This window comes from Thalassophryne amazonica, chromosome 5 (genome assembly GCF_902500255.1).
Source record: "Thalassophryne amazonica chromosome 5, fThaAma1.1, whole genome shotgun sequence".
In the NCBI taxonomy this organism is placed as follows: domain Eukaryota; kingdom Metazoa; phylum Chordata; class Actinopteri; order Batrachoidiformes; family Batrachoididae; genus Thalassophryne; species Thalassophryne amazonica.
The window spans coordinates 129,689,322-129,712,775 of record NC_047107.1 but is presented as its reverse complement, the minus strand read 5'-3'; the positions used below and the strand labels follow the sequence as shown (position 1 = coordinate 129,712,775).

The 23,454-nt window shown below is 42.7% G+C and overlaps 1 protein-coding gene across 3 annotated transcripts in view; it reads right to left on the bottom strand.

The window, feature by feature from the left end:
- Nucleotides 1-23,454, bottom strand: part of ogdha (oxoglutarate (alpha-ketoglutarate) dehydrogenase a (lipoamide)) — a 129,307-nt gene that overhangs the window by 17,895 nt on the left and 87,958 nt on the right. For all 3 annotated transcript variants that reach the window (XM_034171373.1, XM_034171371.1, XM_034171372.1), the window contains 12 exons: nt 19,954-20,108; nt 19,677-19,823; nt 19,502-19,592; nt 19,200-19,379; nt 16,196-16,324; nt 15,941-16,120; nt 15,702-15,854; nt 15,473-15,575; nt 15,027-15,155; nt 14,793-14,943; nt 14,596-14,723; nt 9,762-9,940 (listed from right to left, as the gene is read on the bottom strand). In XM_034171373.1, the coding sequence (XP_034027264.1) occupies nt 9,762-9,940; nt 14,596-14,723; nt 14,793-14,943; nt 15,027-15,155; nt 15,473-15,575; nt 15,702-15,854; nt 15,941-16,120; nt 16,196-16,324; nt 19,200-19,379; nt 19,502-19,592; nt 19,677-19,823; nt 19,954-20,108 (1,725 nt within the window). The remainder of the gene's footprint in view (nt 1-9,761; nt 9,941-14,595; nt 14,724-14,792; nt 14,944-15,026; nt 15,156-15,472; nt 15,576-15,701; nt 15,855-15,940; nt 16,121-16,195; nt 16,325-19,199; nt 19,380-19,501; nt 19,593-19,676; nt 19,824-19,953; nt 20,109-23,454) is intronic.

Genomic DNA, 23,454 nt, shown 5'->3' with positions numbered 1-23,454 from the left:
TTGGGCTCCAAACAGTGTTGGCTGTTAATGTGTCTGTATGTAAATCCAGCTATTTTATTTATTTATTTGCTGAAAATGCCGGGTTGTTGTGCATTTGGAGGCACAAATAGACACAACAAGGGCTTCAAGATGTACAGATTCCCTTCAGATCCACACAGAAGAAACATTTGGGAAAATAAAGTCAGCCGTGTGGGATGGAAGCGACTTCATCATCAAAGCTTTGAGAGGTAAATTTATTGTTCAGTCTCATGTCCAGTAAAACTCACCTAAACCGTCATCGTATAAACCAGATATTCGCAGTCACTGAACAAAAAAAGTTTTTGTATTGGTTTACATGTGATAAACACCGTATATATCAGATTTTGTACAATGGATTTTCGCTGACACCGGATAAAAGATCTTGTCCAATTGCAATGTATTTCCATTAAATTTCTCGCAAGTGGGGCCGGAGTCATTTCTATGATTAAAAGTCCGACTGTTTATATTTTTTCACACTGTGTTCAGACTCGGACCCGCAGCCTGACATGCAGCTGTTAAATCAGACACAAAAGCAGTGATTTGACACTTTTCTGCTTTCAGTACTTCGTCTGCCATCATATCTTAATTTTTTTTTTTCGCATTGTGCACGTTGATTACATTTTGATAATAGATTAAATACATTTGGCAGAAAAATTTTTCAGAGGAAATTTTGACCCAGTCATTAAATGAGGCGCAGGGCAGGATTCCCCGCAGATGTTCGACACCTCCTGACTGTAACTAGTCCCTCTGGACGTGCACAGTAACAGAGGTACAAATTAAAGTTCAACTCTGACACTCGCTGATTTGTGGAAAGTGGGACCGGAGTCATTTCTGTAATTAAAAGTCGAACAGTTTATTTTTTTCAAACCGTGTTCAGACTCCGGTCCCACTTTTGCTTTTACTCCATCTGCCATTATACAACCCCTGGCAAAAATTATGGAAACACCGGTCTCTGAGGATGTTCATTCAGTTGTTTAATTTTGTAGAAAAAAAGCAGATCACAGACATGACACAAAACTAAAGTCATTTCAAATGGCAACTTTCCGGCTTTAAGAAACACTAAGAAATCAAGAAAAAAAACTTGTGGCAGTCAGTAACTGTTACTTTTTTAGACCAAGCAGAGGGAAAAAATATGGACTCACTCAATTCTGAGGAATAAATTATGGAATCACCCTGTAAATTTTCATCCCCAAAACTAACACCTGCATCAAATCAGATCTGCTCGTTAGTCTGCATCTAAAAAGGAGTGATCACACTTTGGAGAGCTGTTGTACCAAGTGGACTGACATGAATCATGGCTCCAACACGAGAGATGTCAACTGAAACAAAGTAGAGGATTATCAAACTCTTAAAAGAGGGTAAATCATCACGCAATGTTGCAAAAGATGTTGGTTGTTCACAGTCAGCTGTGTCTAAACTCTGGACCAAATACAAACATGGGAAGGTTGTTAAAGGCAAACATACTGGTAGACCAAGGAAGACATCAAAGCATCAACACAGAAAACGTAAAGCAATATGTCTCAAAAATCGAAAATGCACAACAAAACAAATGAGGAATGAATGGGAGGAAACTGGAGTCAACATCTGTGACCGAACTGTAAGAAACCGCCTAAAGGAAATGGGATTTACATACAGAAAAGCTAAACAAAAGCCATCATTAACACCTAAACAGAAAAAAAACAAGGTTACAACGGGCTAAGGAAAAGCAATCGTGGACTGTGGATGACTGGATGCAAGTCATATTCAGTGATGAATCTTGAATCTGCATTGGGCAAGGTGATGATGCAGGAACTTTTGTTTGGTGCCGTTCCAATGAGATTGATAAAGATGACTGCCTGAAGAGAACATGTAAATTTCCACAGTCATTGATGATATGGGGCTGCATGTCAGGTAAAGGCACTGGGGAGATGGCTGTCATTACATCATCAATAAATGCACAAGTTTACGTTGATATTTTGGACACTTTTCTTATCCCATCAATTGAAAGGATGTTTGGGGATGATGAAATCATTTTTCAAGATGATAATGCATCTTGCCATAGAGCAAAAACTGTGAAAACATTCCTTGCAAAAAGACATAGGGTCAATGTCAAGCCCTGCAAATAGTCCGGATCTTAATCCAATTGAAAATCTTTGGTTGAAGTTGAAGAAAATGGTCCATGACAAGGCTCCAACCTGCAAAGCTGATCTGGCAACAGCAATCAGAGAAAGTTGGAGCCAGATTGATGAAGAGTACTGTTTGTCACTCATTAAGTCCATGCCAGAGGTGGTGCAACAAAATGCTAGTGATGTGTTGAAGCGTTTGTTTTTCATGATTCCATAATTTTTTCCTCAGAATTGAGTGATTCCATATTTTTTCCCTCTGCTTGGTCTAAAAAAGTAACCGTTACTGACTGCCACAATTTTTTTTCCTGATTTCTTAGTGTTTCTTAAAGCCAGAAAGTTGCCATTTGAAATGACTTTAGTTTTGTGTCATGTCTGTGATCTGCTTTTTTTCTACAAAATTAAACAACTGAATGAACATCCTCCGAGGTCGGTGATTCCATAATTTTTGCCAGGGGTTGTAGTATAATAGTTTTGATAGAGCGCATGCTGATAAATGGATCAGAAAAGTCCGCATATTTACAGCATGAAGCCGTAAAAGAGGAAATTGGTCAGCTTACCTTTGATTTGGAGGTGATGATTGTAGAAAGAAAAGCTTGTTGAGGGTCAAATTAATCCAGAATAAAGCACAATCCACATTTATTTTGATAGTACCTGTACCTGGATGTGGTGGTGTGTTTGGTTAAACACATACAGACAGGCAGGAAACATGAGGACCTCAACCTGTCCTCTTGACCAGCTCCCTACTGCCCTGATTAAATTGAATATCAATTCTCTAATCCCTCTCATTACTACCATCATACACTCTTTGCTGCAAACGGGATATGTCCCAACTTCCCTCAAAACGGCTCTTAACCCCCTGCTAAAGAAACCCTCTCCTGATATTCTATCTAGTTACCAGCCCATTTCTAATCTCCCCTTTCTTTCCAAAATCATAGAAAAAAACTGTTGCTACCCAAATTCACAATCACCTACACTCTCACAGTCTTAATGAAGTATTTCAGTCAAGGTTTAATTCAATTCAATTTTATTTATATAGCGCCAAATCACAACAAACAGTTGCCCCAAGGCGCTTTATATTGTAAGGCAAGGCCATACAATAATTACGGAAAAACCCCAAAGGTCAAAACGACCCCCTGTGAGCAAGCACTTGGCGACAGTGGGAAGGAAAACTCCCTTTTAACAGGAAGAAACCTCCAGCAGAACCAGGCTCAGGGAGGGGCAGTCTTCTGCTGGGACTGGTTGGGGCTGAGGGAGAGAACCAGGAAAAAGACATGCTGTGGAGGGGAGCAGAGATCAATCACTAATGATTAAATGCAGAGTGGTGCATACAGAGCAAAAAGAGAAAGAAACACTCAGTGCATTATGAGAACCCCCCAGCAGTCTAAGTCTATAGCAGCATAACTAAGGGATGGTTCAGGGTCACCTGATCCAGCCCTAACTATAAGCTTTAGCAAAAAGGAAAGTTTTAAGCCTAATCTTAAAAGTAGAGAGGGTGTCTGTCTCCCTGATCCGAATTGGGAGCTGGTTCCACAGGAGAGGAGCCTGAAAGCTGAAGGCTCTGCCTCCCATTCTACTCTTACAAACCCTAGTAACTACAAGTAAGCCTGCAGTCTGAGAGCGAAGCGCTCTATTGGGGTGATATGGTACTATGAGGTCCCTAAGATAAGAAGGGACCTGATTATTCAAAACTTTATAAGTAAGAAGAAGAATTTTAAATTCTATTCTAGAATTAACAGGAAGCCAATGAAGAAGGCCAATATGGGTGAGATATGCTCTCTCCTTCTAGTCCCCGTCAGTACTCTAGCTGCAGCATTTTGAATTAACTGAAGGCTTTTCAGGGAACTTTTAGGACAACCTGATAATAATGAATTACAATAGTCCAGCCTAGAGGAAATAAATGCATGAATTAGTTTTTCAGCATCACTCTGAGACAAGACCTAATTTTAGAGATACTGCGTAAATGCAAAAAAGCAGTCTTACATATTTGTTTAATATGCGCTTTGAATGACATATCCTGATCAAAAATGACTCCAAGATTTCTCACAGTATTACTAGAGGTCAGGGTAATGCCATCCAGAGTAAGGATCTGGTTAGACACCATGTTTCTAAGATTTGTGGGGCCAAGTACAATAACTTCAGTTTTATCTGAGTTTAAAAGCAGGAAATTAGAGGTCATCCATGTCCTTATGTCTGTAAGACAATCCTGCAGTTTAGCTAATTGGTGTGTGTCCTCTGGCTTCATGGATAGATAAAGCTGGGTATCATCTGCGTAACAATGAAAATTTAAGCAATGCCGTCTAATAATACTGCTTAAGGGAAGCATGTATAAAGTGAATAAAATTGGTCCTAGCACAGAACCTTGTGGAACTCCATAATTAACCTTAGTCTGTGAAGAAGATTCCCCATTTACATGAACAAATTGTAATCTATTAGATAAATATGATTCAAACCACCGCAGCGCAGTGCCTTTAATACCTATGGCATGCTCTAATCTCTGTAATAAAATTTTATGGTCAACAGTATCAAAAGCAGCAATGAGGTCTAACAGAACAAGTACAGAGATGAGTCCACTGTCTGAGGCCATAAGAAGATCATTTGTAACCTTCACTAATGCTTTTTCTGTACTATGATGAATTCTAAAGCCTGACTGAAACTCTTCAAATAGACCATTCCTCTGCAGATGATCAGTTATCTGTTTTACAACTACCCTTTCAAGAATTTTTGAGAGAAAAGGAAGGTTGGAGATTGGCCTATAATTAGCTAAGATAGCTGGGTCAAGTGATGGCTTTTTAAGTAATGGTTTAATTACTGCCACCTTAAAAGCCTGTGGTACATAGCCAACTAATAAAGATAGATTGATCATATTTAAGATCGAAGCATTAAATAATGGTAGGGCTTCCTTGAGCAGCCTGGTAGGAATGGGGTCTAATAGACATGTTGATGGTTTGGATGAAGTAACTAATGAAAATAACTCAGACAGAACAATCTGAGAGAAAGAGTCTAACCAAATACCGGCATCACTGAAAGCAGCCAAAGATAATGATACGTCTTTGGGATGGTTATGAGTAATTTTTTCTCTAATAGTTAAAATTTTATTAGCAAAGAAAGTCATGAAGTCATTACTAGTTAAAGTTAAAGGAATACTCGGCTCAATAGAGCTCTGACTCTGTCAGCCTGGCTACAGTGCTGAAAAGAAACCTGGGGTTGTTCTTATTTTCTTCAATTAGTGATGAGTAGTAAGATGTCCTAGCTTTACGGAGGGCTTTTTTATAGAGCAACAGACTCTTTTTCCAGGCTGAGTGAAGATCTTCTAAATTAGTGAGACGCCATTTCCTCTCCAACGTACGGGTTATCTGCGAGTTTGTGAGTTATACCAAGGAGTCAGGCACTTCTGATTTAAAGCTCTCTTTTTCAGAGGAGCTACAGCATCCAGAGTTGTCTTCAATGACGATGTAAAACTATTGACAAGATACTCTATCTCACTTACAGAGTTTAGGTAGCTACTCTGCACTGTGTTGGTATATGGCATTAGGGAACATAAAGAAGGAAACATATCCTTAAACCTAGTTACAGCGCTTTCTGAAAGACTTCTAGTGTAATGAAACTTATTCCCCACTGTTGGGTAGTCCATCAGAGTAAATGTAAATGTTATTAAGAAATGATCAGACAGAAGGGAGTTTTCAGGGAATACTGTTAAGTCTTCTATTTCCATACCATAAGTCAGAACAAGATCTAAGATATGATTAAAGTGGTGGGTGGACTCATTTACATTTTGAGCAAAGCCAATTGAGTCTAATAATAGATTAAATGCAGTGTTGAGGCTGTCATTCTCAGCATCTGTGTGGATGTTAAAATCGCCCACTATAATTATCTTATCTGAGCTAAGCACTAAGTCAGACAAAAGTTCTGAAAATTCACACAGAAACTCACAGTAATGACCAGGAGGATGATAGATAACAACAAATAAAACTGGTTTTTGGGACTTCCAATTTGGATGGACAAGACTAAGAGTCAAGCTTTCAAATGAATTAAAGCTCTGTCTGGGTTTTTGATTAATTAATAAGCTGGAATGGAAGATTGCTGCTAATCCTCCGCCTCGGCCCGTGCTACGAGCGTTCTGGCAGTTAGTGTGACTCGGGGGTGTTGACTCATTTAAACTAACATATTCATCCTGCTGTAACCACGTTTCTGTAAGGCAGAATAAATCAATATATTGATCAATTATTATATCATTTACTAACAGGGACTTAGAAGAGAGAGACCTAATGTTTAATAGACCACATTTAACTGTTTTAGTCTGTGGTGCAGTTGAAGGTGCTATATTATTTTTTCTTTTTGAATTTTTATGCTTAAATAGATTTTTGCTGGTTACTGGTGGTCTGGGAGCAGGCACCGTCTCTACGGGGATGGGGTAATGAGGGGATGGCAGGGGGAGAGAAGCTGCAGAGAGGTGTGTAAGACTACAACTCTGCTTCCTGGTCCCAACCCTGGATAGTCACGGTTTGGAGGATTTAAGAAAATTGGCCAGATTTCTAGAAATGAGAGCTGCTCCATCCAAAGTGGGATGGATGCCGTCTCTCCTAACAAGACCAGGTTTTCCCCAGAAGCTTTGCCAATTATCTATGAAGCCCACCTCATTTTTTGGACACCACTCAGACAGCCAGCAATTCAAGGAGAACATGCGGCTAAACATGTCACTCCCGGTCCGATTGGGGAGGGGCCCAGAGAAAACTACAGAGTCCGACATTGTTTTTGCAAAGTTACACACCGATTCAATGTTAATTTTAGTGACCTCCGATTGGCGTAACCGGGTGTCATTACTGCCGACGTGAATTACAATCTTACCAAATTTACGCTTAGCCTTAGCCAGCAGTTTCAAATTTCCTTCAATGTCGCCTGCTCTGGCCCCCGGAAGACAAGTGACTATGGTTGCTGGTGTCGCTAACTTCACATTTCTCAAAACAGAGTCGCCAATAACCAGAGTTTGATCCTCGGCGGGTGTGTTGCCGAGTGGGGAAAAACGGTTAGAAATGTGAACGGGTTGGCGGTGTACACGGGGCTTCTGTTTAGGGCTACGCTTCCTCCTCACAGTCACCCAGTCGGCCTGCTTTCCCGGCTGCTCGGGATCTGCCAGAGGGAAACTAACGGCGGCTAAGCTACCTTGGTCCGCACCGACTACAGGGGCCTGGCTAGCTGTAGAATTTTCCACGGTGCGGAGCCGAGTCTCCAATTCGCCCAGTCTGGCCTCCAAAGCTACGAATAAGCTACACTTATTACAAGTACCATTACTACTAAAGGAGGCCGAGGAATAACTAAACATTTCACACCCAGAGCAGAAAAGTGCGGGAGAGACAAGAGAAGCCGCCATGCTAAACCGGCTAAGAGCTAGTAGCTGCGCTAAGCTAGCGGATTCCTAAAAACACGCAAAGTGAATAACGTGTAAATAATTTAGAGGTGATTCAGCAGAGGGAGTGCTTTAGTTAAGGCACGTGAAGATTACACTGTGAAACAAATCGTTATCTAGGTAACTAGATCAATCTAACTGCGCAGATTAAACAGCTAACAGATACAGCAAAACACAGCTGTGCTCCGGAACAGGAAGTGATACAATACCGCAGTGAGAGCCAACCACCAGTAGAGGCAAGCAAGAGGTGTAAGGTGTCAGTCACCGCACACAGCACAGAGACAGCCCTGGTCAGGGTCACCAATGATTTGCTGGTGGCCTCTGACCAGGGTTCTCCATCTCTCCTATTACTCTTGGACCTCTCAGCTGCCTTCGACACTGTGGACCATTCTATTCTCCTCCACCGTTTGCAATATTTCATTGGCATCTCCCACACAGCACTTCAGTGGTTTCGGTCCTACCTGACTGATACAGCTGAGTATGTGACTCTAGGGGGAGCCAGGTTGAGGGCCCACACTGTCACCTGTGGTGTACCTCAAGGGTCAGTTCTCAATCCCACACTATTCTCCATCTATATGCGCCACATCATCAGCAGGAATGGAGTTGCCTTCCACTGCTATGCTGATGATACTCAGCTATGTCAGGTTGGACCCCACATCACCCTCACTTTCAATAACCTCGCTTACAGCCTGCCTGGAAGAGACGGTGGCGTGGATGAATGACAATTTTCTTCAGCTTAATAGTAACAAAACCAAAGGTCTGCTCATTGAGACTCCTCACCAACTCCAGTCCTTTCCTCTGACTGTATTTTCATTTGTCGGCCATAACATTCCCCTCAATTCCTCTGTCACTAATCTCGGGGTACAGTTTGATCCCCACCTGTCATCTGACACCCACATCCAACACCTCTGTAAAACTGCATTCTTTCATCTCCGGAACATCACCAAATTCTGTCCCTCCCTTTCCCTACCTGATGCTGAGAAACTGGTCCATGCTTTTGTCTCCTCCAGGCTGGACTACTGCAACGCACTCCTCATGGGGACACCTGCAGTATATTCAGAACTGCGCTACCAGGATCCTGATGAGGGTGCGGAAGTCCCAGCACATCACGCCCACCCTCAAAAACCTCCACTGGCTCCCTGTTAGGTTCAGGGTTGAATATAATAAGATCTGTCTCCTGACCTATCAGTGTGTCCACGGCAGCGCACCAATGTACCTCAAAGATCTGATCAGTTCCTATAACCCATCACGCCACCTCCGCTCTGCTGACAGCAACCAACTCTCAAAGGCGAAACTCTGCACTATGGGAGACAGGGCCTTGCAGACAACTGCACCCCGACTGTGGAATGCTTTTCCCAACCACCTAAGAGCGCCAGAGTCAGCTGGAACTTTTAAAAAACACTTAAAGACATCTGTTTTTAAAAGCTTTTTCTTTAATGTGTGTTATTCTTGCACTGTGTTCTGTTCCTTGTACTTTTATGGTCGCGCTTTGAGATTTGCTTGTCAAATGTAAAGCCTTTTATAAATAAAACTTATTAAATGATTTAAAGAAATGTTGAAAACATTAAAGGTTCATTCAGTTGTTCAACGCAGTTGAACCCAAAATAGCGCCATGTTCTGAGTTGACACCACTCTTTCAATAAAGGCACTCTAGTTTGGAGCAACCTGTGTGTGTTTTGTCATCAGTTAGTTAAGAATTTAAAAGTTAGTGTGTCCAGTCTTGTGTGTTTCATATTGTCCATCTGTAATTGCGTTGTGGTCACTGTCAGAGTCTTTAACAGTCTGTCCAGGATAACTTCAGATACATTTTTCTGGATGTTTGCTTAAGGTAGTGTCATGGTTACATATTCGCTGCTTTGTATCATTATTCTGACATCAATTATGTGAAGTTTTATATTAAAATAAAAGCCTGAAGTTGCTTCTGCTACAAGTACCCTGTTGCTCAGTATTTAAAGTTCATAAGGAAAAAAAAAAACCAAAAAAAAAAAAAGAAAAAAGAATAAATGTAAAGGTGGTTACATGTAAAAATTACTCTCATAACTGTAGTTTTAAGTTGAATATATGTTTAAGTTTAAGTTTCAGCTTTACATTTTCCTTGAAATGTCAATAAATCTGCCAACAAAAACACACGTCTTGATGTTTGGAAAGCATCAGCTGGCGGTCTGCGTGTGCACATCAAGCACCCCGAGGACGGCACGCCGTGGGTGAGTTTTGCGCTGCGGGTGCATCCTCACCATGCCCTCCATGCCATGCGGCAGCAGCAGAACGATGCCGTTCTGTCGGACCCACTTGGCCTGACCGGGACAGATGAACTGGTCGATGATGCACTGAGCCGTGTTGTGGAAATCTCCAAACTGAGCTTCCCACAGGATCAGGGCGTTTGGACTGGCCATGGCAAAACCCAGCTCGAAACCTGCAGAGACCAAAACACAGGTCGGGAACCAAAGTCCAGACATTCACGCACCGGAGAGCTCACGCCTTAAATCCAACCAATCAAAGCCGAAACAGCACAAAACCACATTTTTGATCAGCTATGTCACGCACAACAACAACAAAAAGATTCAGATTCAGCAGGAAAGTGAAAAACAAGGCGTTGCGAGTTTAAAGTGTAGGTGACACATAATGCCATGTTTTCATGAATATTTAAGACTAAAAATTAAACAACCGTTGGAAATTTATCCTTTCCTGGTACGCAGTTCTTGAAGAGATAAATATTTGGATTTTGAACTGTGCGCCACTAAAAACCAGGAACTTCCTGGTGAGTGCTGACACTGGACAAGAAGGAGGAGAAAGTGGTGTCAGCTCCGGAACCATTATCTTAATTGTCCCATTAATTTATGGATTTTTACAGGCTACTGACAGCCCTGTGGTTCGGGTCAGAGCTGCACCATTTTTTCGGGTTCAGAACGGTTACTTTTCGCCGGCAGAATGGCAGGTGGAACACTTATATTGACAAGCGCACACATGCATGGAGTCCCTGGCTGCTCCACGCCACACTGAGACAAAACTGAGGATCTTCAGATTATTTTATTGTTTTCTGGATCATGGGATAATGTCGTTGTTGAGATGTTATGAGGCGGCGGGAGTGTTTTTCTTGCCATGCAAAGCCGCTCGCTAACAACATGGCAGAACACCGGATCGATCAGCCACAATAACTGATTATAGTTGGCGCTGGTGATGGAACCTGGCGCCAAAGTAACAACAAATGGCATTTTCTTCAACCAGGACAGAAGGAATTAAATTATTTTTCAGATGTGGTTTTGTAAAGGTGGATAAGTTTAAAGATGTCACTGAAACACACAGGTAAGAAGACTATATATTTACTTCTTGTGTGAATGGCTTTAATACTTAATAATGTATTCACGAAGGAAAACGTTTATTTTAAAAATATCTGATATTTTCAGCCCCTCCTGTCATTTTTCAGATTTGAAATTGTTTCTAAGAAAAAAAAAAATCCACACTCACTTTTTTCTAATTTCACAGATAGTAAAACTATATTTTTAATCAGTTGACTACAACCAAACAGTTGGCAAAACAAACAAAAAACCCAAAACAAAACAAAAAACAGTTTATTATCTCCACCCATACCGAAATCACCCATATTATTTATTTATTTTATAATCACCAATACGTGTTCTGAACTCTGCCAATATTGCCACTGTTGTCAGACTGAAGGTTTTCCTCCAAAGTTTATTATCATCTAAATAAGACTCAAAACCATAAATGCTGTGTCCCCCACAGCTGCTTCAGAAACGCCTTCAGAGTGGACTTTTCTAAAAAATAAAAAAATAAAAAATAAAAAATAAAAAATAAAGCTTGACACCAGCTATGGTGGGCAGCGCCAGGCGGTACCGCCCAGTACTGCAAATTTCCACCTGGCACTTGTGTTCAAATTGGTTGTCCCGCCCACCACAGATTTTCCAAAAAATGAACTGAAATGCTGCTGAAAAATGTTCCAATTCGATCGCATTTCAAGCTTATAAGAGTTGTACTTTTGTTTTATTTTGCAATTTCAACCAAATAATTGAAAAAATAAGAAACATTTTTCTCATGTTCTTCGTATCCAAGCACAAACAGCAGACAGAACAGCAGTCAGCTGCTTTCAGCGTTCTGTGAAGCTGCAAAATGTTTAAAGCAGAGATCAGAGCGGACTGAGTAAGACACACGCCGCTCTGACCTAAAGAGGGGAAAAAAAAACCTCCAGAAAAATGCTTCATAATCCGGAGTGGCTTCTGTGTCAGTAGATGCTGATAATATACTCAGAAAGGTTGAAGGAAAACAGATGGTGAGGCTGAGTGGGAGGGGGGCAGAGGAGAGGAGAAGCGGGGGGAGGAGGCTCAGCGAATCGCTGAAAAACTGACAATCAAACCAGTCCAGGTTCAGCTCTTGTTCATAAGGCAATTAGAGGTTATACTGCGTAAAATAACAACAACAATAATATCCCACTGAAACAAGCTAGAAAAAACCTGTCCTGACAGAAAAACTGTCTGCTTCACATATACTCAACAAAAATATAAACGCAACACTTTTGGTTTTGCTCCCATTTTGTATGAGATGAACTCAAAGATCTAAAACTTTTTCCACATACACAATATCACCATTTCCCTCAAATATTGTTCACAAACCAATCTAAATCTGTGATAGTGAGCACTTCTCCTTTGCTGAGATAGTCCATCCCACCTCACAGGTGTGCCATATCAAGATGCTGATTAGACACCATGATTAGTGCACAGATGTGCCTTAGACTGTCCACAATAAAAGGCCACTCTGAAAGGTGCAGTTTTGTTGTATTGGGGGGGGGGGGGGGGGGATACCAGTCAGTATCTGGTGTAACCACCATTTGCCTCATGCAGTGCAACACATCTCCTTCGCATAGAGTTGATCAGGTTGTCAGATGTGGCCTGTGGAATGTTGGTCCACTCCTCTTCAACGGCTGTGCGAAGTTGCTGGATATTGGCAGGAACTGGTACACGCTGTCGTATACGCCGGTCCAGAGCATCCCAAACATGCTCAATGGGTGACATGTCCGGTGAGTATGCCGGCCATGCAAGAACTGGGACATTTTCAGCTTCCAAGAATTGTGTACAGATCCTTGCAACATGGGGCCGTGCATTATCCTGCTGCAACATGAGGTGATGTTCTTGGATGTATGGCACGACAATGGGCCTCAGGATCTCGTCACGGTATCTCTGTGCATTCAAAATGCCATCAATAAAATGCACCTGTGTTCTTCGTCCATAACAGACGCCTGCCCATACCATAACCCCACCGCCACCATGGGCCACTCGATCCACAACATTGACATCAGAAAACCGCTCATCCACACGACGCCACACACGCTATCTGCCATCTGCCCTGAACAGTGTGAACCGGGATTCATCCGTGAAGAGAACACCTCTCCAACGTGCCAAACGCCACGAATGTGAGCATTTGCCCACTCAAGTCGGTTACGACGACGAACTGGAGTCAGGTCGAGACCCCGAGGAGGACGACGAGCATGCAGATGAGCTTCCCTGAGACGGTTTCTGACAGTTTGTGCAGAAATTCTTTGGTTATGCAAAACCGATTGTTTCAGCAGCTGTCCGAGTGGCTGGTCTCAGACGATCTTGGAGGTGAACATGCTGGATATGGAGGTCCTGGGCTGGTGTGGTTACACGTAGTCTGCGGTTGTGAGGCTGGTTGGATGTACTGCCAAATTCTCTGAAACGCCTTTGGAGACGGCTTATGGTAGAGAAATGAACATTCAATACACGAGCAACAGCTCTGGTTAACATTCCTGCTGTCAGCATGCCAATTGCACGCTCCCTCAAATCTTGCGACATCTGTGGCATTGTGCTGTGTGATAAAACTGCACCTTTCAGAGTGGCCTTTTATTGTGGGCAGTCTAAGGCACACCTGTGCACTAATCATGGTGTCTAATCAGCATCTTGATATGGCACACCTGTGAGGTGGGATGGATTATCTCAGCAAAGGAGAAGTGCTCACTATCACAGATTTCGACTGGTTTGTGAACAATATTTGAGGGAAATGGTGATATTGTGTATGTGGAAAAAGGTTTAGATCTTTGAGTTCATCTCATACAAAATGGGAGCAAAACCAAAAGTGTTACGTTTATATTTTTGTTGAGTGTATGTGTTTTTAACCTTTTCAACATTATTTTATTAGCAGACTTTGACAGAAACACTTAAGAACTTTGGTATTACAAATATTACAACATAAATGTGATTTTTTTTGGGTCTATTATTAATGCATCTAAAACCACTCAAAATTGGTTAAATAGAGTTTACCAATAATGTTTTAGACGTATAAAACCCCTTATCTTTAGGGGGCATAGCCCCCTTGACTCCCACTGGGGCCCCCAGACCCCTGGCCGTGAGTCGCCATCATGCAATTTACCTGGCACTAAAATGGGTTTAGCTAGAACCCTGCTCCACACTACAAAAACCAAACAAACAAAAAAAAAAAAAACACACACACAAAAAAGCTCCACATTAGAAAAACAAATCGGAAATCAGCTTGACCTCCACCGTGTTTATAATTGATTTGGGTTTGAATCAGCAGGTGCCATTCCGGTGATTATGTAGCAACAATATGGGCGTGGCTGAGAGCTGAAATAGGGCGCAGGCTTCAGACAGCTGTAGTTTATCCTTCACCTGCGCACTTTATCGACTTTTATTGTTCCAGATTTTTTTTTAAATATCAACATTTCATCATTTTTAATGATTATTTCTGCACATTTTTTGGTGTCACCTACACTTTAAATGTAACTTTGACATTTTAAGTGAAATGTCTGATTAAAACACACTAAATGTCCTTTTCAAGCAGTGTGTTATTGTGCGGCGCAGTGGAAGAGCTGTGGCTCTTAGTGCAGCACTAAAATTGCCATCAATGTCCCTAAAAGGAATCAAAGTGTCACCGCGCTTAAGCCTCCGCCCTTTTCCTAAACGTGACATCACTAGTGACACTGTGTGCACTAATGTCATGGTTATTTTAACACGGAAACAGTTTAACGAGTCCTTCGGCAGCTCTACGCTAAGACGCAGAAGATGAATGCTGACGTTTACTGACCCAGGACGCCGTACTCGGACAGGGAGCTGTTGCAGACGGTGTACGGGGCCTGATCAGGAGACATGTGGTTCATGGGAATACAGATCCTCTTGTCCACGTTCTGGTCATGGAGGACGTGATGACGGTGGCTGGAAGGAGACGCGGCGTTAGTCTGCGTGACGGCCAAATCTAAAGAAGCCACATCTCTCTGCGGTTACCTGAAGGTTCCGCGCTCTACATCCTGTCCAGACAGTCTCACATGGATTCCCTCTTTCAGCAGAGACCCAAAGGCCATGTACTCTCCCAGAGCCCAGTCTACCATCCGATTGCGCACCATCTCAGCCCGGCCCTTCAGGATACGGCTAAGACCTGAACCACAAATGTGCATTGTGAATTGGTACTGATACAGCCAATGAGAATCTTCACAAGGACACAAAGTGTGTGTCTCAGACCTCCATGGATGGTGAAGTCCTCTACGGGGACCGAAGAGGCCACCTGTCCAATGGTGTTCAGGTTTTCCTCAGTTAGACCAGTCGAGGGGCAGCTCATGGACTTTGGTTGACCATCCAGAGTGAAGAAACCTGAGGGACAAAACAGGTCAACAAGAATTCCCCACAAAAACCAAAACAATGACCCAGACAGGAAACTGATTCATCCCAGCACCCCTCTGGAGTAACCATCCATCTGCTGCAGCCAGACCACCAGGAAGCACCTCCAGTTATCTCTTCAAACACAGGAAGACAACATGCCAGTACGGCTAGCTTTGCTGGCACTTCCTCTTCCTGTCGTGGTGACACGTGAAAGCGCCGCTGTTAGCAGTGACCAACCTGAGCAGGGAGCTTGGCTCAGAACCTAGAGCGGCCTGAAACCGATCCTCTTCATGTAGATCCTCACTCACCAGGCCATGGGGAATCCAGCCAGTGCTTGATGTGAAGGATCTTCTCATCTTTGGAGCGAGTGAAGGCCTCCTCACAAATTTTATCATATTTGGCAATTTCCTCCTACAAAAGAAGAACACGACCGAGATGTTTCCAAGGTTTGCTGGAAGGCTTACTGGGAAACGTTGGACATCTTTAACGTTGTGGGATCACAGACTGAACAGTCTATTTTGTGTGTGTGTTGTGTACCTCGTATTCCTGCCTGCTAACGACTCCCTCAGTGATCAACTTCTCGGCGTATTTCAGCAGGACAGGTTTCTGCTTCTTGATCTGTTTGTACATCAGCGGCTGAGTGAACATCGGCTCGTCCATCTCATTGTGACCCATCCGGCGATAACACACCTTAAAAAGTTTGTTTTGAGATTTGTCACTTGTTAGTTGTGCGATTGCTGGTGATCTAAGATCTTTGTATTTGCCTGCACACTGACCAGGTCCACCACCACGTCTTTGTGGAAAGTGGCCCTCCACTCAGCAGCCACGTTACAGACGTACACCACGGCCTCAGGGTCATCAGCGTTGACGTGGAATATGGGAGCGTTGACGACACGTGCAACGTCAGTTGGGTAGGGTGATGATCGGGCCACTCGAGGATCCGTAGTGAACCCAATCTGAGGAAAATTCACACATCAGTCAAGGATCCGAGACCGCAGAACATTTCTGTTTAAGGGACTACGAGTGTTTACCTGGTTGTTGACCACGACGTGCACAGTGCCGTGCGTGGTGTAGGACGGGAGGTCCGACAGGTGGAAGGTTTCATAGACGATACCCTGACCTGCAAATGCCGCATCTCCGTGGATCAAGATGGACATCACCTATGAACAAAGAGGCACCTGTGCGTTAACATTTAGTCACGTGTCTCGTGGTGCAAAGCAAGGCGGGGGTGTTGCTTTTATTTATAAATCCAGGTTTACTTTATTGGCTGTTGGGGTCATAAATATAATTCGTTTGAGCATCTGACTCTCCGCTCTGCTCATGATGCTACATATTGTCAGGATCAGAAGTATGGAAATCAGTCATGTTATTTTGTCACTGTTTATAGGTCTCCTGGCCCATATTCTGAATTCTTAGATGAATTTGGTGCGTTCACCTCTAGCCTGTCAGCTAGTGCAGACAACATTTTGATTATTGGTGACTTTAACGTTCATATAAATAAGCCCTCTGATCCCCTTTGCAAATCATTTATGGAACTTGTGGATGCGTTGGGATTCCAGTAATACATTCAGGATTCAACGCACATCAGTGAAAATACCCTTGATTTGGTTCTCACACGTGGCCTTGCTGTCACGAACATTGACATTTTTGTCTCTTGCCTCTGTGTTCTCTGACCACTCATTTATTAGGTATGCATTTATGTTGCCGCGTTTAGTGGAGCGAAAGCCTTGTCTATCTCTGCGGCGACGCATTAATCCCTCAACTATGACTGAACTCGAAGCCAGACTGCCTGAAATTTTGGCTTCAGGTTTGGAGAATCTTCAATCAGTGGATAGTCTTGCGGATGGCTTGAATTCAGCACTCAAAACTACACTGGAAAAGGTTGCACCTCCTCTTTTAAGGCCACGCCTTCCCAGGGCGCAGTCGACTTGGTACAATGTTACTTGCGTGAGACCTTAGGCAGAAGGCTCGAGGTTTGGAACGGAAATGGCGTAGTTCTAAATTAGAGGTATTCCACCTTGCATGGCGTGATGCTGTCTTAGATTATAAGCATGCACTACTGGCCACAAAGCGGGCCTATTATTCTGATTTGATCAATAAAAACAAGCACGATTCAAAGTTTTTGTTTGAAACTGTAGCATTTCTCATTCACCTGTTATTCACTCTCCCTTTTCAGCACAGGACTTCTTGGACTATTTCAAGAAGAAAATTGAGGATATTAGGTTGAGCATATCTCAGCAGGCTTTGGTCCAGCCACCGCATACTGCTATGGAGGTGGATGCGCCCACGGAGGCTGTTACCCAGATTTACAGATTTTGATGGTATCTCGCTAGGCGTGCTGACGAAGCTCGTGACGTCTACAAAAAGCACAACCTGTTTATTTGATCCTATTGAAAAATTATAGACCGATATCAAATCTATCATTTTGTTCTAAAATCCTGGAAAAAGTGGTTTCGCGACAGCTCGTGAGCTATCTAACTGAGAATAATCTTTTTGAGCCACTGCAGTCTGCTTTTAGAAAATATCACTCCACAGAGACAGTACTTACTAAAGTAGTGAATGACCTTTTGTGAGCAATGGACTCAGATATCACTACAGCCTTGGTGCTGTTGGATCTTAGTGCTGCGTTTGATACTGTGGATCATCATATTTTACTCAATAGGGTGGAGAATCACTTTGGGATTACTGGAACTGCTCTTGCATGGTTGACGTCATACCTGTCCAGTGGTTCTTACTGTGTATTGTGTAATGGCACCTCCTCTGATGGTTGGGACATGAAGTCTGGGGTTCCGCAGGGATCCGTTATAGGCCCCCTGCTTTTTTCCCCTTTATGTAGCACCCCTTGGGAATATACTGTGGCGCTTTGGGATACCCTTTCATTGCTATGCTGATGACACTCAACTGCACATGCCAAGAACTGCTGGTAATCTCGTTCACATAAAATCTTTGGAAGATTGCCTTGTATCAGTAAGAAGTTGGATGTCTAGTAACTTCCTACTTTTAAATTCTGATAAGACTGAAGTTATGGTTCTTGGTCCAGTGAGGTATCGGCATCAATTTGATCAGCTAGCACTTAGCTTAAGTTCGTGTGTTATACACCATACAGATAAAGTGAGGAACCTTGGAGTAATTTTTGATCCTACGCTGTCCTTTGATCTCCACATTAGAGACATTACTAGGACTGCTTTCTTCCATTTGCGAAATATAGCGAAGATTAGTCCCATCCTGTCTATGGCTGATGCTGAGGCTTTGATTCATGCATTTGTCTCTTCTAGATTGGACTATTGTAATGCTCTATTTTCTGCCTTCCCGCAGTCCATGATTAGGGGTCTTCAACTGGTTCAAAACACTGCTGCCACACTTTTGACACAAAGCAGAAAGTTTGACCACATTACGCCCGTTCTGGCGTCCCTGCACTGGCTTCCAGTTGCTGCACGATCTGATTTTAAAGTACTGTTATTAGTTTATAAAATCGTTCATGGACTTGCACCTCCCTATCTGGCTGACCTGGTAAGCCCCTATGTACCAGCTCAGGCCCTGCATTCTCAGGGTGCAGGACTTCTGTGTGTTCCCAGGGTGAATAAAAAGTCTGCCGGTCACAGAGCTTTCTCCTACCGTGCTCCAGCTCTGTGGAATGATCTCCCAGCACACATTCGGCAGATACTGTGGAGACTTTTAAGTCATGTTTAAAGACTCATTTGTTTTCCCTGTTTTATCATTAGTATTATGTGTTTTTATTCTTGTATTCTTTTATGGTCATCTTTTTATTGTGTTTTAAATTTTTAATTCAGTTTTTTGTTGTTGTTGTTTTATGTTGTGTGAAGTGCCTTGAGACGATTTCATCGTGAACTGGCGCTATATAAATTAATAAATTTGAAAATTTGATTTGACCACTTTCCCACATGGCTGTAGCTGATAGATTGCCTGTCTGGGTAGTTGCCGTCCACGACCAAAGACAGCTCAGCATTGCGCTGGATGTGGCGAAACCTGGTACCAGCACCATGCACTCAGACCTGAGCCGTGTATGAGCCTCACCCTTTTCCCGTCACTGTCTCCACAGTAGAATTGCTCCGCCTTGGTCTTCCCCTGCACCACCGGGTCAACGGCCTCCAGGTGGGAGGGGTTGGCCACAAGGGACAGGGTGATGTTCCTGTCCGTCACACGGTTGATGCGTCGATGGTACATACCCAGATGGTACTTCACGTCTCCGGTGCCCTGAGTGAGGAAAGCGCACAGGTCAGTTCAGGAACAGGTTTAAAGTCCGCAGCACGTTTTTCCTCCTCAGTGAAGCTCAGCAGCACCATGACTCCTGCTGAGCACCAGAGGAGTAAAATCACCTCATCAGCAGCCTCCAGTTTGGAGTCAAACTGACAAAAGATCTGTTCCAGCTCTTTCCGGATCACATTGGCCAAAACATTCAGACGACCCCTGAGAATGACAAAGAGAAGGAATGTGATAGAAGAACTCGAACACCGCACAGCGTCACCCAGCGCGGTGGTGGCAGCCAGTTACCTGTGTGGCATGCCCATGATCACGTTCTCCACTCCTTTCTCTGATGACTTGTCGATGATGGTTTTCAGTGCGGGAATCAGAGACTCGCAGCCCTCCAGACCGAAGCGTTTCTCTGATGACCACTTCCTCTGCAGGAACTCCTCAAACCTGCGTTGCAACATCAACACGTTCACTTACTCATCCGCCGAAGAGACGCTCTGAGGTCATAGCGGTTCAAGTATCTTTAAAGCCTGTTATGGAGTGCATGAGCAGCGGGTGTTGCGTGTGTGACATGCACCTGGTGGAGCGAACCATGCGAGCCAGCAGCGTCCTCTTCTCCTCCAGTGTGAACTGCATCACGCCCGGAGTCTCAAACTTCTGTCGGATCCACTGACACTGCTCCAGGTCGTTGATGAACATGAACTCAACGCCAACGTGCTGACAGTATGCCATCTGCACACAGACACACAGAACCGATACTTACCAGCACCGGCAATAACTTTAACCCCTCCCACACCAAACATCCCCACACAACCTTTTAAAGGACATCTCAGATTATTTAATGTAGCGGTTAGTAAGGGTGTAACAGTACATGTATTTGTATTGAACCGTTTCGGTACGGGACGTTCGGTTTGGCGCAGGGCTGTTCCCTGGTGAGTTGATGAGTGTGTTTACATTCAGTCTTGCTGACTTAGTGACTTTCTTGCTAAATGTGGCGACTTTCAAAATAGTGCAGCAGAGAATTACACAGAGGTCAAAATTAAAAGATACTCCAATCACATTGAAAGATTCCAAAAAGGTATAGTTTGGACTATCTGTGACTGAATTCTATGGAGTTACGGGATAAAAACAGCAAGAATGGTGACAAAGGTCAGTTTTGTTGTGTACAGGGGTCAAAAGTTAAAGTTGCTCCAATTTTGGTAAAAAGTGATGCAAATTACTAGTTGAGTTAACACGGTTTTTAAAAGGAATAGTTTGGACCATGTATCATCCTTACTTATCACGTTACGGGGTAACATATGTCACATGTCATAGAATCCAATAGACGTAGACTTTGTTTGACCTTTACTTTGGAGACCAAACATTCAACACTGTCAAAACTATTCCATTTATTAATCCTATTAGCTCAACCAATAATTTGCATCACTTTTTACCAAAATTGGAGCAACTTTAACTTTTGACCCCTGTACAAAATGAAGCTGACCTTTGTCACCATTCTTGCTGTTTATATCCTGTAACTCCATAGAATTCAGTCAGATAGTCCAAACTATACCTTTTTGGAATCTTTATGATTAGGCAAATAATGTGGAATAGTTTTCAATATGGTTGGAGCATCTTTTAATTTTCACCTCTGTGTAATTCTTCAATTGACCCCTACCTGACCACCAATTGAAAAGTCAAGTGGCCAATCAATTTTTTCAAAAGAGGAGGGTCTAAGGAGTATTTCTGCCAAATTTGATGCTTTTATCACCATTTGCATGATTGTTTCAGTTATCTGTTGCACTAAAATCCTATTGATAACTTATTTTCTCAAAAGCGACTAGCGACAAATCTAGCTACTCTTCCTGGCGTTACCAGAGACTTTTCTGCTGTTTGGCGACTGAAAGTGAAAGTCTCTGTTGTCACCGAGCAGCAGCAGGTCTCCCCCTCCTCCGCTGCCTGCAGCAGCCTGTAAAGCACTGAGCAGAGGGATATCTACAATCCTCCCCACTCGAACTCGCTCAGCCGACTGACCTGGTTTGCTGCGCAGTGATTAAATAGTCCCCAGACTTTGAGAAGCCCTGGCCTTAAGAAGTTATTTTATTTTAATAAGTGATGGACAATTTTAGTGACAAAATAAATAAACCAAGAATCACTTATTTGTGGTTCTAAATATTTTAAAGGTGGTTTTACTTTTTTGCCTCTCCCACAATGTTTTTGTTTTCGAAGCTTTAATTAAAAAGGTATATTAACAAACATTAAACAAACAGTTAATAGAAAGAGATAGAAAATAAAATAAATTTTACAAAAGTAAAGGGATTTTTTTTAACATTAATTCTCTTTAAAATTCTTTGCAGAGTGTGACAGTTTTGGACAAGTTAATTTTTCTGGCTAAAAATATGAAGGTTGAATAAAATTGAACAGGACTTCATGGTGGAACGCTTGTCCTGCTCTTTACTTGTGCAACGGTTTTGTTAAAATCTGTTTACTAGGAATGTATTTTTTTTATATAATAAAAAAATTGTGGTGGATTGTGGTGGAGGGTGGACTTTTTTCTGGTTCCGGAGCACAGCGGTGTTCTGCTGTATCTGTTAGCTGTTTGAACTGAGCTGTTTGAGTTCTTTGAATTAACAGTCTTTTTCAAGACTTTTTTACTTTTTTTTACTTTTTCACCGTGCTCCAACGCCTAAAGAAGACCTCTAACGGTCGAAGCATCGCGACGGAGCTCTTTTATCAGCTAACCTTCATCAGCGTTGGCAAGCTAACTAGCTTGCTAACGCTTTCGTTTTTATTTTTATTTTATTTTTTAGCACTGTTGTCGTGCTGCTCCACAGCCTGCCTAGTGGATTTTTATTTTATTTTAGCACTGTTGTCGTGCGTTACCTGTGCTGCTCCACAGCCTGTCCAGTGGATTTTTATTTTATTTTTTAGCACTGTTGTCGTGCGTTACCTGTGCTGCTCCACAGCCTGTTCAGTGGATTTTTATTTTATTTTTTGGCGCTGTTGTCGTGCGTTACTGTGCTGCTCCACAGCCTGTCCAGTGGATTTTTATTTTATTTTTTACCACTGTTGTCGTGTGTTACCTGTGCTGCTCCACAGCCTGTCCAGTGGATTTTTATTTTATTTTTAGCACTGTTGTCGTGTGTTACCTGTGCTGCTCCACAGCCTGTTCAGTGGATTTTTATTTTATTTTTTACCACTGTTGTCGTGTGTTACCTGTGCTGCTCCACAGCCTGTCCAGTGGATTTTTATTTTATTTTTAGCACTGTTGTCGTGCGTTACCTGTGCTGTTCCACAGCCTGTCCAGTGGATTTTTATTTTATTTTTTTACCACTGTTGTCGTGTGTTACCTGTGCTGCTCCACAGCCTGTTCAGTGGATTTTTGTTTTGTTTTTTGGCACTGTTGTCGTGTGTTACCTGTGCTGCTCCACAGCCTGTCCAGTGGATTTTTATTTTATTTTTTACCACTGTTGTCGTGTGTTACCTGTGCTGCTCCGCAGCCTGTCCAGTGGATTTTTATTTTATTATTTTATTTTATTTTTTTTTATTTTTTTACCACTGTTGTCGTGTGTTACCTGTGCTGCTCCACAGCCTGTCCAGTGGATTTTTATTTTATTTTAGCACTGTTGTCGTGTGTTACCTGTGCTGCTCCACAGCCTGTCCAGTGGATTTTTATTTTATTTTTTAGCACTGTTGTCGTGCGTTACCTGTGCTGCTCCACAGCCTGTCCAGTGGATTTTTATTTTATTTTTTACCACTGTTGTTGTGCGTTACCTGTGCTGCTCCACAGCCTGTCCAGTGGATTTTGATTTTGATTTTATTTTTTTGGGCGCTGTTGTCGTGCGTTACCTGTGCTGCTCCACAGCCTGTCCAGTGGATTTTTATTTAGCGCTGTTGTCGTGCGTTACCTGTGCTGCTCCACAGCCTGTCTAGTGGATTTTTATTTTGTTTTAGCACTGTTGTCGTGCGTTGCCTGTGCTGCTCCACAGCCTGTCCAGTGGATTTTTATTTTTATTTTATTTTTTAGCACTGTTGTTGTGCGTTACCTGTGCTGCTCCACAACCTGTCCAGTGGATTTTTATTTTTATTTTATTTTTTA